Source organism: Strix aluco, chromosome 4 (genome assembly GCF_031877795.1).
Source record: "Strix aluco isolate bStrAlu1 chromosome 4, bStrAlu1.hap1, whole genome shotgun sequence".
Lineage (NCBI taxonomy): Eukaryota > Metazoa > Chordata > Aves > Strigiformes > Strigidae > Strix > Strix aluco.
The window spans coordinates 124,563,709-124,577,939 of record NC_133934.1 but is presented as its reverse complement, the minus strand read 5'-3'; the positions used below and the strand labels follow the sequence as shown (position 1 = coordinate 124,577,939).

Sequence of the window (14,231 nt, the reverse complement as noted above, 5' to 3'; positions counted from 1 at the left end):
TACCCCAAAGTACTACTAATCAGCTGTGTGGTTTTAGAACACATACAGGAAGAATACAGCTTTCTTCTAAACATCCCATTCCTAATTGATTTTATTTAAAAATCATTTATATGCTCATTAGCATAATATAATTTCTTAGGGAGTCACGCATTTTAATATAAAGAGCCACTTGTTTTGTTGCATCCAGTACTAACGACCTTTCTTTGAAGAAAGATCCATGTTTGATTTTTGTATTGTTCAAACTTTAGAAACCTCGTTGGGTTGAAAATGCAGGAATCATCTGAAATTACCTGAAACAGCTAAGTAATAAATTACCTTTTCACTTCATTTATGCTGTGTTTATTTGGGACAGCTTTGTTAGAACAGCAGGAAGGTTTTAAATCTAGGTGATTAAAGCCAGACTTGTAGGTACATATTTGGGATTCTGGACAAATTTGGGAGCCCAGCAAACACAGCTCCTGCTGACATCCAAAGTAGGTCTAAACAGCATAGCTCAAAACCAGGTTTAAGTGTGCTGAACCCAACTCCTTGCCACACTGCTGGCAGTCCTTACCCACAATGGAGCCTGGGTTAGAGACCAGGCTGCACTTCTGCCTCTACTTAATAAGTGTCATTTGCTTAGAATTTCTATTAGAAAATAAAGTTAAAAAAAAACCATGGAAACAGCTCATTTTTCAAGTGTCACATTCTCAATGTAGGAAGTTACATCTAAAATTATAGCAATAACAACTGCCTTCAGGAGAGGTACGTATTTGACAACTCTTCCCCCCTCCCGCAACTACTTAAACTTCCTTCATTTCTACCTGCATGGTTGACGGTACTTAGTCTAGGCAGACTAGTACTTAGTTGTCTTTATTGTCCAAAATTATTTGAGTACAAAGAGGGGAAAAAAAAAGATCTTCATCTAAAAGGAACAGTTTGCAACTTTAAACTCATTATTTCCCATTCCACAGTTTATCCATAAATAGCCAGTTCTGCAAAGCCTTGGGAAAAAAGCAACTTACTTTACAACTTTAATTACTGTATAACTGTTGAGGGGAAAAATTGACTTTATTTTTTATGTATCATCTAAAGTTTTTTTTCTAAATAAGGGGAAGATGATTACATTTATCGAAGACTTTAAAAAGAAGCTGTGTGTTAGGAGCCTGTATTTTTTTTTTTTTTGGTAAAGAGCCTCCTTCCAGAGCAGGCTGAAGTTCTTGCAAGGTTAAAGTAAATGTCATTCATGAAATGAATGTTCAGTTTATGTTATCTTCAGCTTATGAGGAGACATCACTCTTCAACCTTCCACCTTCGATAAAACATGCAGTACCTGCATGTTATCCTCCTTCATTATTTAATGCAAGCCTTCATAAACTCATCACCCAAGAAGGAATCACGTAGGCTAGAGCCTAGATATGATCCCACACACCCAGCATCCAACCTCCTAAATTATCCCATAGACCATTTTTACATCAGAGATGGTCATAAACTATGTGTGGGAAATTCCATGCTGAGCAGCTAGCAGAAGAGCAAACCCAAAATTTTCAGGAAAGTTCTACTTTAAAGACATGATTAAAGAAAGAAATTCTCTTTCTCACCACTCCTCCCATGAAATTACAGTTGAATAACAATGACAATGGCAGAATTTAAACTTACTTTCAAAAAGTGTTTTAAGCAGTGTGTAACAGCACCACCTGGTGAGCAAAGTTGTACAGTATTTTTAAGACACTAAAGGCATAGTAATCAGCAGAGAACAGATTTTAATTCTGGTTGTGTATAATTTGGCATTTTTTCCATTAAAAATACATGCAATTTGTACCAGTAAACAGTAACATTTTGTGATTCTGTTAAAAAAAATAATCAAACTCCTCAGAGCTAGCATCAGCCAACTTCTACCAGTAAATGGCAAAAACTCTAAACAAGCAACAGCCAGTTTAGTAAAATTCAGTAATTTCTTCAAATGTTTTAACATACTAGGTTAATGAACTGTTTGCTTAAATGTTTGGTTTGTAGTTCACAGAGAAGGAAAGGCAACTGCAGAAACAGTCAAGCCTAGGTTATTAAAATCACTTGAAAAAAAAAAAGCAAACTGGGTGTCATGTATACTGTATATTCAGAACTGATTAATATATAAACAGAATTAGCATTTTGGTCCTACCATTAAGAATTTTACTGCTGTTCCAGCAAAGTATCGCAGAACATCTAATACACTTTGCTGGGAAAAACCTTAGGGATCCTGAAATGAAAAAGTACTCCCTGAAGACATTGCGAGCAACAAGAATTCTATTAGAGTTGAGCATTTTTTCATCACTCCTTTTTAAGTTGCGACCAAATTAGCACAGCCTGCGCACTCCAGGGTGTGTGCTGGGAGGAGGAAGGGGGAGAAAACGGAAGATATAAAGGCCTGAGGCACTTCAAGCAGAGAGCATCCATCTGCTAGCAGCAGTCAATGAACAGAACATTTCTAAAAAGCTTCCCACTCATATTAAGTCAAGCCAAAAGAACAGAAAACACCTTCCTTCACTCTGACTGTGCAGGACTAAACGTAACAGGACAGCAGGTTATAAATATGTTTAAAAAAATTTTTTTTTAAAAAAAAAAAAGCTCACAATACAGTCCTGCATTCAGGCTCCCCTGCTGCAAAGCTGGTTTAAGAGGCTCCTGCTCATCTCTACGTCATCCATTCCCTCCTCCACTCTGTGGTGGCATGTGGAGGAGTGAAATGATCAGAGGGAAATAGGAAAAGAAAAAAAAAAAATAGGGGTTGGTTCTTTTTATTTTTTCATTTTGCTTGTGAAACCCAGATCTTTTCACTGTACTGGTAAAACAGACACATTGCTTAAGCTAAGGCTCAGCATATTTGGATGAGGGGAATGGGAAAGGGCAGCTGAGAGATGGGAAAGGCTGCGATCAAACTGGCTTTGCCGTTAGAGATGCTTATCCTGGAACTGGAGTCCAGAGCTGCAGCTCTACGAGACGAAGGCTTCTGATCGCAATACCACTCAAAGGAGATCCCGACCCCTTACACAACATCTCATTCCCACCCGCACACTGCAGTGCGTCAGCTCTCTGGGCTGACACAACTACCTACTGGGAGCGCAGCAAATCCCAGCACATCAATCATCCCAGTTAAAAATAACCTGCATGTGTGCACAGAGCTGTTCTGGTTTGGGCTGATACCAGGGTTTGGTTTTGAGTTTTTTGTTGGTTTCTTTTTTTGAGCAGGGGTGGCATAGGTCAGTGTGCTGATAAATTAGTTGGTGTGGCTGTATTAGACACAGGGCCCTCCCACTGAATATACATTTCATACCTGGTACAGAACCCTGTGGTTTCTATTCATTTGTATTTAATACCTACGTTTACATTTGGGTCTTCACCAGTACACTGCATTTTCCCAAGAAAGACTGTTGTACCAATGGCATTGAGCAGGAGTCAAAGCCTTTGCCTGAGTGCCTTTTGAGTAACATATGCAACAGCAGCACTTGTCCACACATCACACAACCAGGAAGACAACAATGACAATCGAAGCTACAAACACACTTCTGCACAAGGTGGATATGAGGTGATAATGTCGTGGAGAAGCATCAGCACATGCACTGTTCTGATATCGCTCCCTCAGCTACCCCGGGACAGATGACAGATACAGTGCCAGATGTGCCTGGGCAGGTGTTTTTACAACCCTACAACAAGAATACAATGTGCCTGCACATCCTTTTGCAGGCACACTTGAGCTGATGCCACCTGTATCCCCACCAACAGATACATGCTGGTTCCTCCAAGACCATCAGCCACAACGAGATGAAGGTAGCTTGGGATCACGGCTAACTCATGTCCAGCTGCAAAATGCAGGTGAAATGAGTACAAACAGATCTGCAAGAACGCAAGCAAATCAATTATAGTCTTCCTTATAAAAACAGTGTATACAGGTACTAAATTTTTTGTTATTTGTTAATCCTATAGAGCATCCTGAAGTTTAATGCTGTGGCCATTAAGAAAAGTCATCTTCCAAGAAAACTGCAATAGCTCCACCAACAAATCACACGTGCAGACCTTCAGGCTTAGGGAAAGCTTCCCTGCACTGTCACATCACCAGCTCTCCAATTTATTTCATAGAGCAAAACAAGAAGGCACTTTCAACACATGAAATCAGAGAACACAGCATTAAAAAAAAACAACAACGTTCTACCTCTCAGGTTTTGAAACATAGTGCCTGTAAAATTACATAAACACTTCAAAACTCATGTTGGAATGTTTAAAAGACAGTCTTGTGCCCTATCAGTGGCATACGTATATTCCGTTATCAAAACAAGAACAGCAGCTACATGGAACTTAAACCAAAGTTATGTTACCTGAAGTATATTTTAAGCTTGTCTAACAACATCCCAAAACTAAAGTGTTTTATTTCAGAAGCTTGTTAGAAGAGGCAGATTACTAGCCCAGAATTTTATAGACATTACTAGAGGGGGAGGAAGGAGCAGAGAGGCAGTTGCCTGTTTTCTGCACCACTGTATAAGAAGGCAGGCAGACCTATTAATATTCAAGTTCATCTCCTTGTGAATGGTACTATAAAAAGCGAATGTTTTAAAAACATTAGCCCACTAGGTGAACTGTCTTTAAGTAAAGGATTGCTCTCAAGAGAAATGACAGGTTCCAATTACTTACACAAGGCTGTAGGGAGATAAATCTCCATCAGTGAATTCTACAAACATAATATATATTGTCCTACTCTATGTCACATAGAAACTGTCAGTTAACAGGGAGAAATTTTAAGATACGCAGGACCAAAACTTTAATATCCAAGCAAGAAATTTGACAAGTACGCAGAATTTTAGAAGGCACTTCTTTTGTTCTCAAAATGAAGCAGAGATTTGTGCTTCCCTGGCACAACAGTTTTCTTGCCCACAGCCAGCTAATAAACTAAGAGACAGAGCAGAGACAGGAGAGGAGACAGAGCAAAGGAATCATGAAAAACATCTTTAACTTGAGTCACAAACAGGCCAATTCAAAGCAGCTGAACACACAAATGTTTTTTGTTATTAGTTAACACAGAGTCATGTCAACTCATTTGATTAAGACTGCATTTTTTTCTATTTTTTCAATTTCAAGGACAATCTTCAAAATTAAAAGAAAAAGTAACTAACAACAGAGATCGACCTGAGTCCACATAAAGACTGAACCAACACCTCTAGAAAAGGCACTTTTAAAATTCCTTAGTTTTTCCCTTTTCCGGCTAAGCAAACACAGGAACATAATAAAACAGACCAGCAAATCTTGATTCACATATTTCAACCGGGTGGGATGCTGTGCTCAAAGATTTAAGCTGTCTGTCAGTCTCTTGGCAAAATCCTACCATTATATTACCTCCAGCAGATACTCTACTCTTTACTTAAAGGATCCCAGATCCTCTTCATTAGAAATGTAACAAATCTCATTAAAGGACACATGGATTCTTCCTCTCTGATACTGTCACTGTAAGGACAAGCAGAGCATCAAAAGCATCTTTAAGACAGGTACTTTATTCACCATTCCCTACCAAAACGCAAAGATAGCCAAGGCTTAAAACAATAAAAATTTTCAAATCTGAACTCAAGTAGTAACTTAATTAATCAATGCATAATCAAAAGGTTGTCCCAGATCATCCAATCTGAGGTGGTTTTTTGTTTTTCTTAAATAAGTGAGTGGTTTGTCTGTCTCTTCAAGTCTGATTAGTGCTGCTGATTAGTCAAGTTGCTTGCAAACCCTGAAAGTTGAAGTTCTAAGAAAGGTCTGTAAGCTCTTGAGATACACTGAAGGTCAGCCATCAGGGACTCAAGTATCTGAGCTGTGGCGTATGATTCTGTGACTTACCAGAGCCTGCATCAAAGCAGAGGACCAGGAAAGCCCGTACCTACTGACACTCAAGCAAGCCTCAGAAGCACAGAGGTCCAGCAGGCTGGAACACAAACACAACAGCCTAGTAACACCCAAAAAGTTCCCTGTTGAACCATTATGTGGTATGTAACAGTGATCACAAATGCAAAAGGGCAAACTGATTGGGAAAATAACACTCCTTTTAAAATTCTTTGATGAAGATAATAAGGTACCAAAGATTTAACATCCCAGATCACAACTTCTTTGCCTTCCTGGCTCTGGAGCATGTTCTGATCACAGAGGAAGAGCAATGAAAGTCAAGAGACACTTGTGCAAGAAATAAATATGTGAGTGTTATAGCTAGGATGCATCCATGTTTTAGCAGATGCTGGAGAGGATGGATCTACAAGACAGGAGGAAGGAAAGCTGTGAGTGGCCTCTAAGGGAGAAAGCTTGAACTTGTTAACATGCAAAAGGGCAGAACAGTAGGATGCAATTCAGTAGTTTTGGCCATGTTAAGTCTGCGTCAACAAGAAGATACACAAACTCAGACACAAAAGCCTAGGATTCATCACCCTTATCTTCAGGGATGAGCATCTGAGTTTAGTCAATCTAGACTTCCTTTCAGTGAGTGAAGAGAAACAGACACTTAAGAGAATGAGTCATTTGACTTCCTTTCAGATTAATTTAATCACACCCTAAATCTGCCTGCCTCTATGCAAAGACCCTGAAAGAAGTTCAGGATGACAAACTCACAGACATCTAAACTTTGCCACCCTAGCTCAAGCCATGACATGGGACTAGATGAAAGAGATGTTCAGAATGAAGTTTACCAAAGGAAAAGGTTGCACTTCAAGCAACAACCGAAAAAAACCCACCCCAACAAAACACACCCACACACAAAGAACATGTAATATCATCTCAAACGAAAAGGGGAAGATCCCCCTTATCCTCCTTCAAGGAGAGATGGAGAAAGTTAACACATCAAATGGAAATATGAAGGAAATGAATGAGACATAAGCTATTAATGATAACAAAGGACTCATAAGGAACAAGGCAGTAGACTAATCATAGAAGGTAGAACTGAAACAATGGTCTGGCTAGAAGAGGAAGTTTTTCAGAGCCTTAGTGAGTAAAGAAATGTAGGAGGATACAAGACAAAACCAGAAAAAAAGAACTTTAAGCAATGGTTAGTTTAAAAGACAACAAGAGAAAACCCAGTGGGGTACTAACTGAAGGTGGAGATGAGAGGATTAGGATTAGCTTCTATTGAAACAGAAATGAAAGCAAGAAGGACAAAAAAGATGGCAGAGACTAGACTAGAAGTTTTGTTATTGAAATCAAAGCCAGAGACAGGAGTTGATAAAGGAGGAAGTCAAACATTGCACCCAGCAAAAGAAACAATCTAGAAGAATTCAAAGCCTATCCACAGCTGCAAAACTACAAATTCAGTGGGGGGGGGTGACAGATACATGGTCAAACAGCTCACATGACTGGAGTCATGAGAGGGATGGTTAGAGACTCCACAAGACAGACAGACAGGAAAGGTGATAGGGGAACTAATTTTACACAAATGAACACTTCGAATGTGTGAAGCTCCGCTGAAAAAACAAGTGACAGGCCTTGGGTCTGGATGAGAGGAAAGGCCGAAGTAAACACCATCATGAGCACCTGCTATAAACCACCTGATCTTGAAGATGAAGCCTTCTTTAGACAGCAGGAAGATGTCCTTGTTCCCATGGTGAACTGTAACCATCCCAGCATCTGCTAGAAGGGAATCATAGTGGGGCACAAGCAATACCCTGGACCTTCTAGAACATATCAGGAACAGGTCAAGTAGGAGAAGCACTATGATACATCTACCATTCTTTAGAAAGGAAGAAGTAGTGGAGAATGTAAAGTTTGATGGCAGGCTTGGTTACAGCAACCCTGAGAGGATAAAGTTTAAGATCTTGAGGGGTGTGAGAAAGATGGTTAGCATAATGACAACCCTGGATTTCACAGGGCAGGCTTCAGTTTGTTCAGAAAAGTGGTAAGCAGGACCCTTTGAGGTACTGCCATGAAGGCCACAGGGGCCTGGAGGACTGGTCAGTCTTCAAGTACAGTCTCCCCAAAGCACAAGGACACTCCATGTTGATGTGCAGGAAGTTGAGCAGGCAGGACGTGTGGCAGCTTGGCTTTATAGCAGCTCATGAGTCTTTTTGGTCTTCTGTTGCAATGTGTTTTCAGGTCTCACAGGTCTCTCTATGTGAGTTTGGAGGAAATGAAGCATTACCTATGGTAGAGAAAGACTGAGCAAGGGCTCATTTAAGTGAAGTCTACATGCACAAGTCAATTGGACTGGATGGGATATATCTGAGAATGCCAAGGGAGCTGGGCAAAAGAGGCACCTTTGCAGTCTTTAAGAAGTTGTAGGAATCAGGGGACTAGAAGGCAGCAAGCATCAGGCTTTTTTTCCAGAGTGGGAAGTAGGCCACTAGAGGCCAGTCAGCCTCCCCTCAGCCTGTTGGAAGGCTATGGAACAGATCTACCTGGAAACCACTTCCAGACACACAAAAGGTAAGAAGGTTACTGGGAACTGCCAGCACAAATTTAATGAGGGCAGATCATGCCTGACTGCAATAAAAGCCACACTGCAGTCAAGGTAAAGAGTAACCACTGCTCTTCCCTCACCCCATTTCATCTTTCTCCCTTGATACCCTAGTAGCCAAATTGAGGGGATACAGACTAGACAGGTAAACTGCAAGTCAGCTGAAAAACTGGCGAGGTTCAAAGGGTAGTGGTCAGCACTTTAACCATCAGACTTACGAGTAGAATTGATACCAAGGTCAATATTGTTTAATGCCTTTATTAACAACATGGACAATGGGACGGGAGGTTCCCTTTGCCAGCCTGAAGACAACACGACATTGGGACAGTGGTCAATATGCTGATGGGCAGAGCCACTATTCAGAAAAATCTTAAGATGCTGCAGAAATGGCCTGACAGAGGTTCAACAAGGCAAATGCTTTTTTTTTTTTGCACCTGGGACAGAAGAACTTCAGGGAACAATACAGGCTGGGGACTGTTTGTCTAGGGAGTAGCTCTGCAGAAAAGCATCTAGATTCCTCATGGACAAAAAGATGAACATGGCTCAGCAGCACCCAATTGCAGTGATGAAGGCTAACTGCATCCTGGAACTGCATTACTAAGACTGTAGCCAGCAGGTCAAGGGAAGTGATTATTATCCCCTGTTCAGCACTTGTGAGACTATGTTTAGAGTACTTTGTCCAGTTCAGGACTCCTCTGCAAAGACAAGGCACTGACATATTGGAACAAGTCCAGCAGAGAGCTGCTAAAATGATTAGGAGACCAGAGCACATGGTGTGAGGCTGAGAGCTGAATTTGCTCAGTCTTAATACAAGAAAGCTAAGGGGGAGGTCTCGTTGGTGTCTTCAGCTACTCAGCTGGAGGTTATAAAGAAGACTGGAGCCAGAATCGTCAGAGATGGACAGCAAAAGGACAAGAGGCAAGAGTCACATTTCATCAAAATAAGTTTCGACTAGATACAAGGAAAAAATTCTTCACAGAGAGGGTGGTCAAGCATTAGAAAACAGGTTGTCCAGGGAGACTGTATCATATCCTTCCTTGGGAATACCCAAAGCTCACCTGCACTAGACCCTAAGCAGCTTAATGCAACTTCAAAACCACCACTCTGTGGACTAATCTAAATTATTCTAAGATTCTGCTATCCTCTCCTCCCTTGTTGTTTTAGTTTTGTTAGATAGTGTTCTCTGTTTCTCTGGATACTTCTGTTCTTCACACATATAATAAATTGTCCTGGTCTAATTCACACTGTAGAGTTCTGGCAGCAAGTAGAGCCCTCCATAATCACTTGTAATAAACCAGCTATGAAATTAGTGATGACAACGAAGGCTAAAGAATTAAGCAAATAGTTTAAATGTAAACAATCAAAAATGCATTAGAGAACATCTTCAGAAATGCTTTCCCATTTAGCATTAAAATACTGTTAGCTATGTTTTGGTATTTAAGAGGACTGAGGGAAAACACGCATTCATTTAAAGAAATGATTAAAAACACAGCACAACAGTTCAGGAATTGGATTAAGCTAGATGCAGCTGCAATCTTCAAACTTAGTTTAAACCAAATTTGAATATCTGCAACTGAAGCTTTCAAGTTATAATCATGCCATTGACCTTCCTTTCCCTCTCCCTTTTCTTTTTGGCCACTGAAGACTATTGAAAGCATCAGAGCTCCAAGTCAAGAACAACTCCCTTGTAACTACGACTCTGACATGGATATAGTGAGAGCAGATTGCCTGCAAGGAAACAAGAATAAACCAGCTATTTAGAGAGTTTATGTAATGCAGCGCAGAGCTGTAAAATAGATTTAAAGAGACAGAACTCTGCATTTCAGCCCTGTAAGTAGCCATACAAGTTGGGCAATACTGTGGCAATTAGAAGAGGGTCGGACAACAGAGGAAGAAGTCTTGTCAAAGGGTCCCCTCTCTGAGCTCATATTTTATTCATAATTCTTCTTTCTCACAAAAACAGTACTGTTTGGCTATTTTGTCAAAAACTTTAAAACAAAGTTGAAACAACTCTTCACATCATCTCACATATGTTCAGATTTTTACTACAAAAATAAGCACTATCTGAACAGATACGAAGCATTTTGTGGACCTGAGCTTGTTGAACTTGTGGAACTTAGCACACTCAATTAGCACAGTACTGCACACTGAAAACCAAACTGATTATGAACAAACACAACAGTATTAGGTCTTTCCAGCATAAATATTTTAGCTAGTGTAAACAAGACTCCAGTTTTTATAAGCAGCCAATTCCCAAACGAACACCCACAAACATCAGCTGTTTCAGCAAAGAAAGGCAGAGACTATGAACTGCCACGTACCATCGCATTATAAATAGCGAGGAAACATACAGCAAAGGCATGTGTGATAAGGGAGACTAGTTCTGTGTATTAGACGTTCTTATACAAACCTGGAAACTATAAAACCTTCAGAGTTTGCCCATGGCTTTGTTTAGACCATATATAAATATATGTGTGTGTGTGTACATATATACACATATATATATAAAAACACCAATGCACAAAACAATGATTTTGTAGAAGAGTCCAGAACTGTTGAGCAGTTGCTGGGAGATTTTACTTCTGCATTTCTTCACGTTAGAATGGAGGAAAAGGAAAAAAAAAGTAAAATTATTACTTTAGGTAAAGAAAAACTGGTTTTCATCTAATTCTAAACATCCTTTCATTAACAGCCTCAAAAAATAGCAGCATCATATGTTCAGCCAACCCCAGCTGCTTTGCTAGGGATTAAAGAAGAGACAGTGAGCCCAGATCACCTCCCTTTCACCTCCCCTGAAAAGACAGACATTACAACAAGGGAGAATTTGGCCCAAACTACATGGTGGAGGGGAGGGAAAGCAGGGGGAGGGTTTTTTTTAACAAAAAAAAAAACCACAACACAAACAGCAAGTCCCTGCTCCATTGCTGGACTTTTCCCCGCATCACATCAAGCCTGCAGGTTGCTGGCAAGCAGACCAGGCACAGTGCGAGACCTGCCAGTGCTCCCAAGACCACACACACACATGCTTTCAGCTGCTCTCAAATACGCTGGGGACCACCTCCAGAGCAATCTGGGCTCTGCCGCCCATCCCTGCTTTCCAGAGTCTGGTTCTTTCCTTCAGCAATAGCCGGTATAGAGCACCACATAGGAGAAAATCATGTGCTTACACTACTGAAGATAGCACAGAGCCTTGACCTAAGAGCCATCAGGACGATGCAGGCGTAGGTCTCCTGAAGCATGCTCACAAGCTGTGCTACACCAGCATCCCCACAGGAGCTCATTTCAGCAGTTCATTTGCAACCAGAGTTAACTTTGGAAATGCAAACGTAGTAGTACTAGCAAATAAATAAATAAGTAGCTCAGCATTTTTCTGATCAGACAGCACAGCACTCCAAGAACTGTTCATTTTTAATACAGTCAACTATCAGTGCCCTTCAGTTCCACTCAATGAACAACCCCATATTTTTTCTTTAAAATATATGCAGTAAGTTCATTTACCTTGCTACACTTTCAAGTCTAAGCACAATGGTTATTAACATAATTTCACAAAAAAAGCCATGATCATGGGCACACAGTGACAGGGTGAGATTTTGTAAGTTCACTGCCACAGCTCAATTTGCAATTAAAAACTATGTAAAGCTAAAAGTGTGATTAAATGCAGCAGACAACTAGCTCATTATACAGCAGCAGAAAGAAAAGCCTTTCAAACACCAATTGCTCTACCTGAAATATCAGATGCTGTTGTCATGCCTGAGACTGAGCAAGAACATCACTTAGCTCATTGAAATGAACTTTCCCAGAGACAGATTGGCAGCATGACAAATGCAGGTTGGCCACAGAAATCAAAGACCAAATACTTTTTTCTTATATAAAGGATAGCCACAAAAAAGAGAAGAAAACCCGTAAAGAGCCTCAGACAGGTATAGGTAAAAAGACATTATTTTCCCGTTTCAAAACTGTTTGGGACATAATTTCATTTAAAGCAACTATAACTTCTTGTATATGATGCTGACAGACTTTAGCCAAGTCAGAATCATTGTGTATGATTAGGGGGGGGGGCCCACGCACAAAAGCTGTGGGGAAAAAGATGCTCAGACATATTCCCCAGCAAACACTCATGCAAGAAAGAAGCCAAGTTTAGATTCCAGAAAAACGCCTACACTGTCTTTAATTGCGATTACCTTTCAGCATAACCAAAAGGGCTTTTGAAGAATTCAAACACTCCAAGAAACAATAGGACAGCATTTTCTCCTCTCAGCATTTTACTTTTCTACAATTAAAGAGAAGGAACTGGGCAGTGCTTATGCACCACAAGCCGATTTTTTTTTTTTTTTTTTTACAAGGTCTGTACAAAGTTACATTTTTGATTAAAGTGCCTTCATTTAAAGACAAACTTCACTAACCGTAAAAGATATTCTAGTGGTTTTATTCCACTGCTTATAGAGGTTACATGTTACAGAAGCATTTTTAAAACTCGTAAGATAGTAACTTTGGACCTGACACTGAAACTAGCTCACACAAAGTGAGGACAAACACGGAGAGCTTAATACTGTTCAGTACAAGCAGCTGAATAAAACATTCTGTATATAAAACAATCTGTACATAAATCAGCTGAATAATGCTAAGTAAAGCAACCTGCCTATATTTCAACACCACAGATCAATCTTAATCTTTCTATTCTGATTGAGACATAATATCAGATCAATCTTATCCTTTGTATACCTATGCAGGCATAATATCAGGTAACATTTTCTGTGTTTGAGTTGCAAGTGTAAGACTTAAATTAGGAAAATACATTTATCTAAAATATCCCCCCCCAATATGAGCACCGTATCAGTAAAACCCATCCACATCCCTTGGTTATTTTGGTCCCCTGTCAGCTTCTGAGTCTTTAATATGACAGTCCATCAGCTGTCATCTCCAAGAGTCATGAGACGAAAGTATTAATTAGCCAAAAATGACAACTCCTGTCCATCGATATGAGTAACAGCAATTGAAACTGGAAGACCATTCTGGTTTTGGAATAAAAGGTATTTTTATCCACTCTCCTTAAAGTGTGTGGATTATACAGAAGTCAATGAAAATGTATAGCATGTAATAAGAATATTTATCCAAATATCCTCTGGACACTAAAATCTTTGTTCCATTTTTCCCCTCTCTGTTCAACAGTCATATTAAGCACATGATTACTATAAAGTGTGCATAAATATATGTATTATCTCACATTATACTGCACAAAAACCACAGCATTTGAACAATTATACTTAAAAATAAACATGCATAAAGCATTTCAAGAACCCTGAAAAACTGATAAAATAAAAAGCCACAATAGGTTAACAGATAATAAAAATGTGCAATGGGCATGTCAACCTTGAAAAAGCCCTTTTAAACTACAATAGTATTGTCAGGTGCCATTACCCTTTGTCAGCCAGATACCTGACCTCATAAATCAGGTATAACAACCTAACAAGAGCACACCAAGATCAGCAATAGGCAGATTTGTCTACTGAATAACGAGAGGCCTGCCAAGGTTTTGAGGTCACATTCAAAATTAAAAATTATTTGTAATCAACCATATTAATAAAAAAAAGTCATATCAACAAGACTAAAGCTTGCAAGTACCATTCTGTAGAGTTTGTGCTCGTGACTCCTTTCCCAGATTGGCGTGGAATCCTCCTCCTAAAGTCGGTGTTTTGCCTGCACCTATTGGGGGGGGGAACAAACCACAAAACAGTCAAATATAATAATTGAATTAAAATATTAAAAGAAAACTTATTGTGCCACTATATTCAGTATCTGCATAATTTAC

At 39.7% G+C, this 14,231-nt stretch overlaps 1 protein-coding gene across 2 annotated transcripts in view; it reads right to left on the bottom strand.

Moving 5' to 3' along the window:
• The window catches only part of BRF1 (BRF1 general transcription factor IIIB subunit), a 179,327-nt gene that overhangs the window by 151,206 nt on the left and 13,890 nt on the right, over nt 1-14,231 (bottom strand). For both annotated transcript variants that reach the window (XM_074820977.1, XM_074820978.1), the window contains exon 2: nt 14,045-14,125. In XM_074820977.1, coding sequence (XP_074677078.1) covers nt 14,045-14,125 — 81 coding nt within the window. The remainder of the gene's footprint in view (nt 1-14,044; nt 14,126-14,231) is intronic.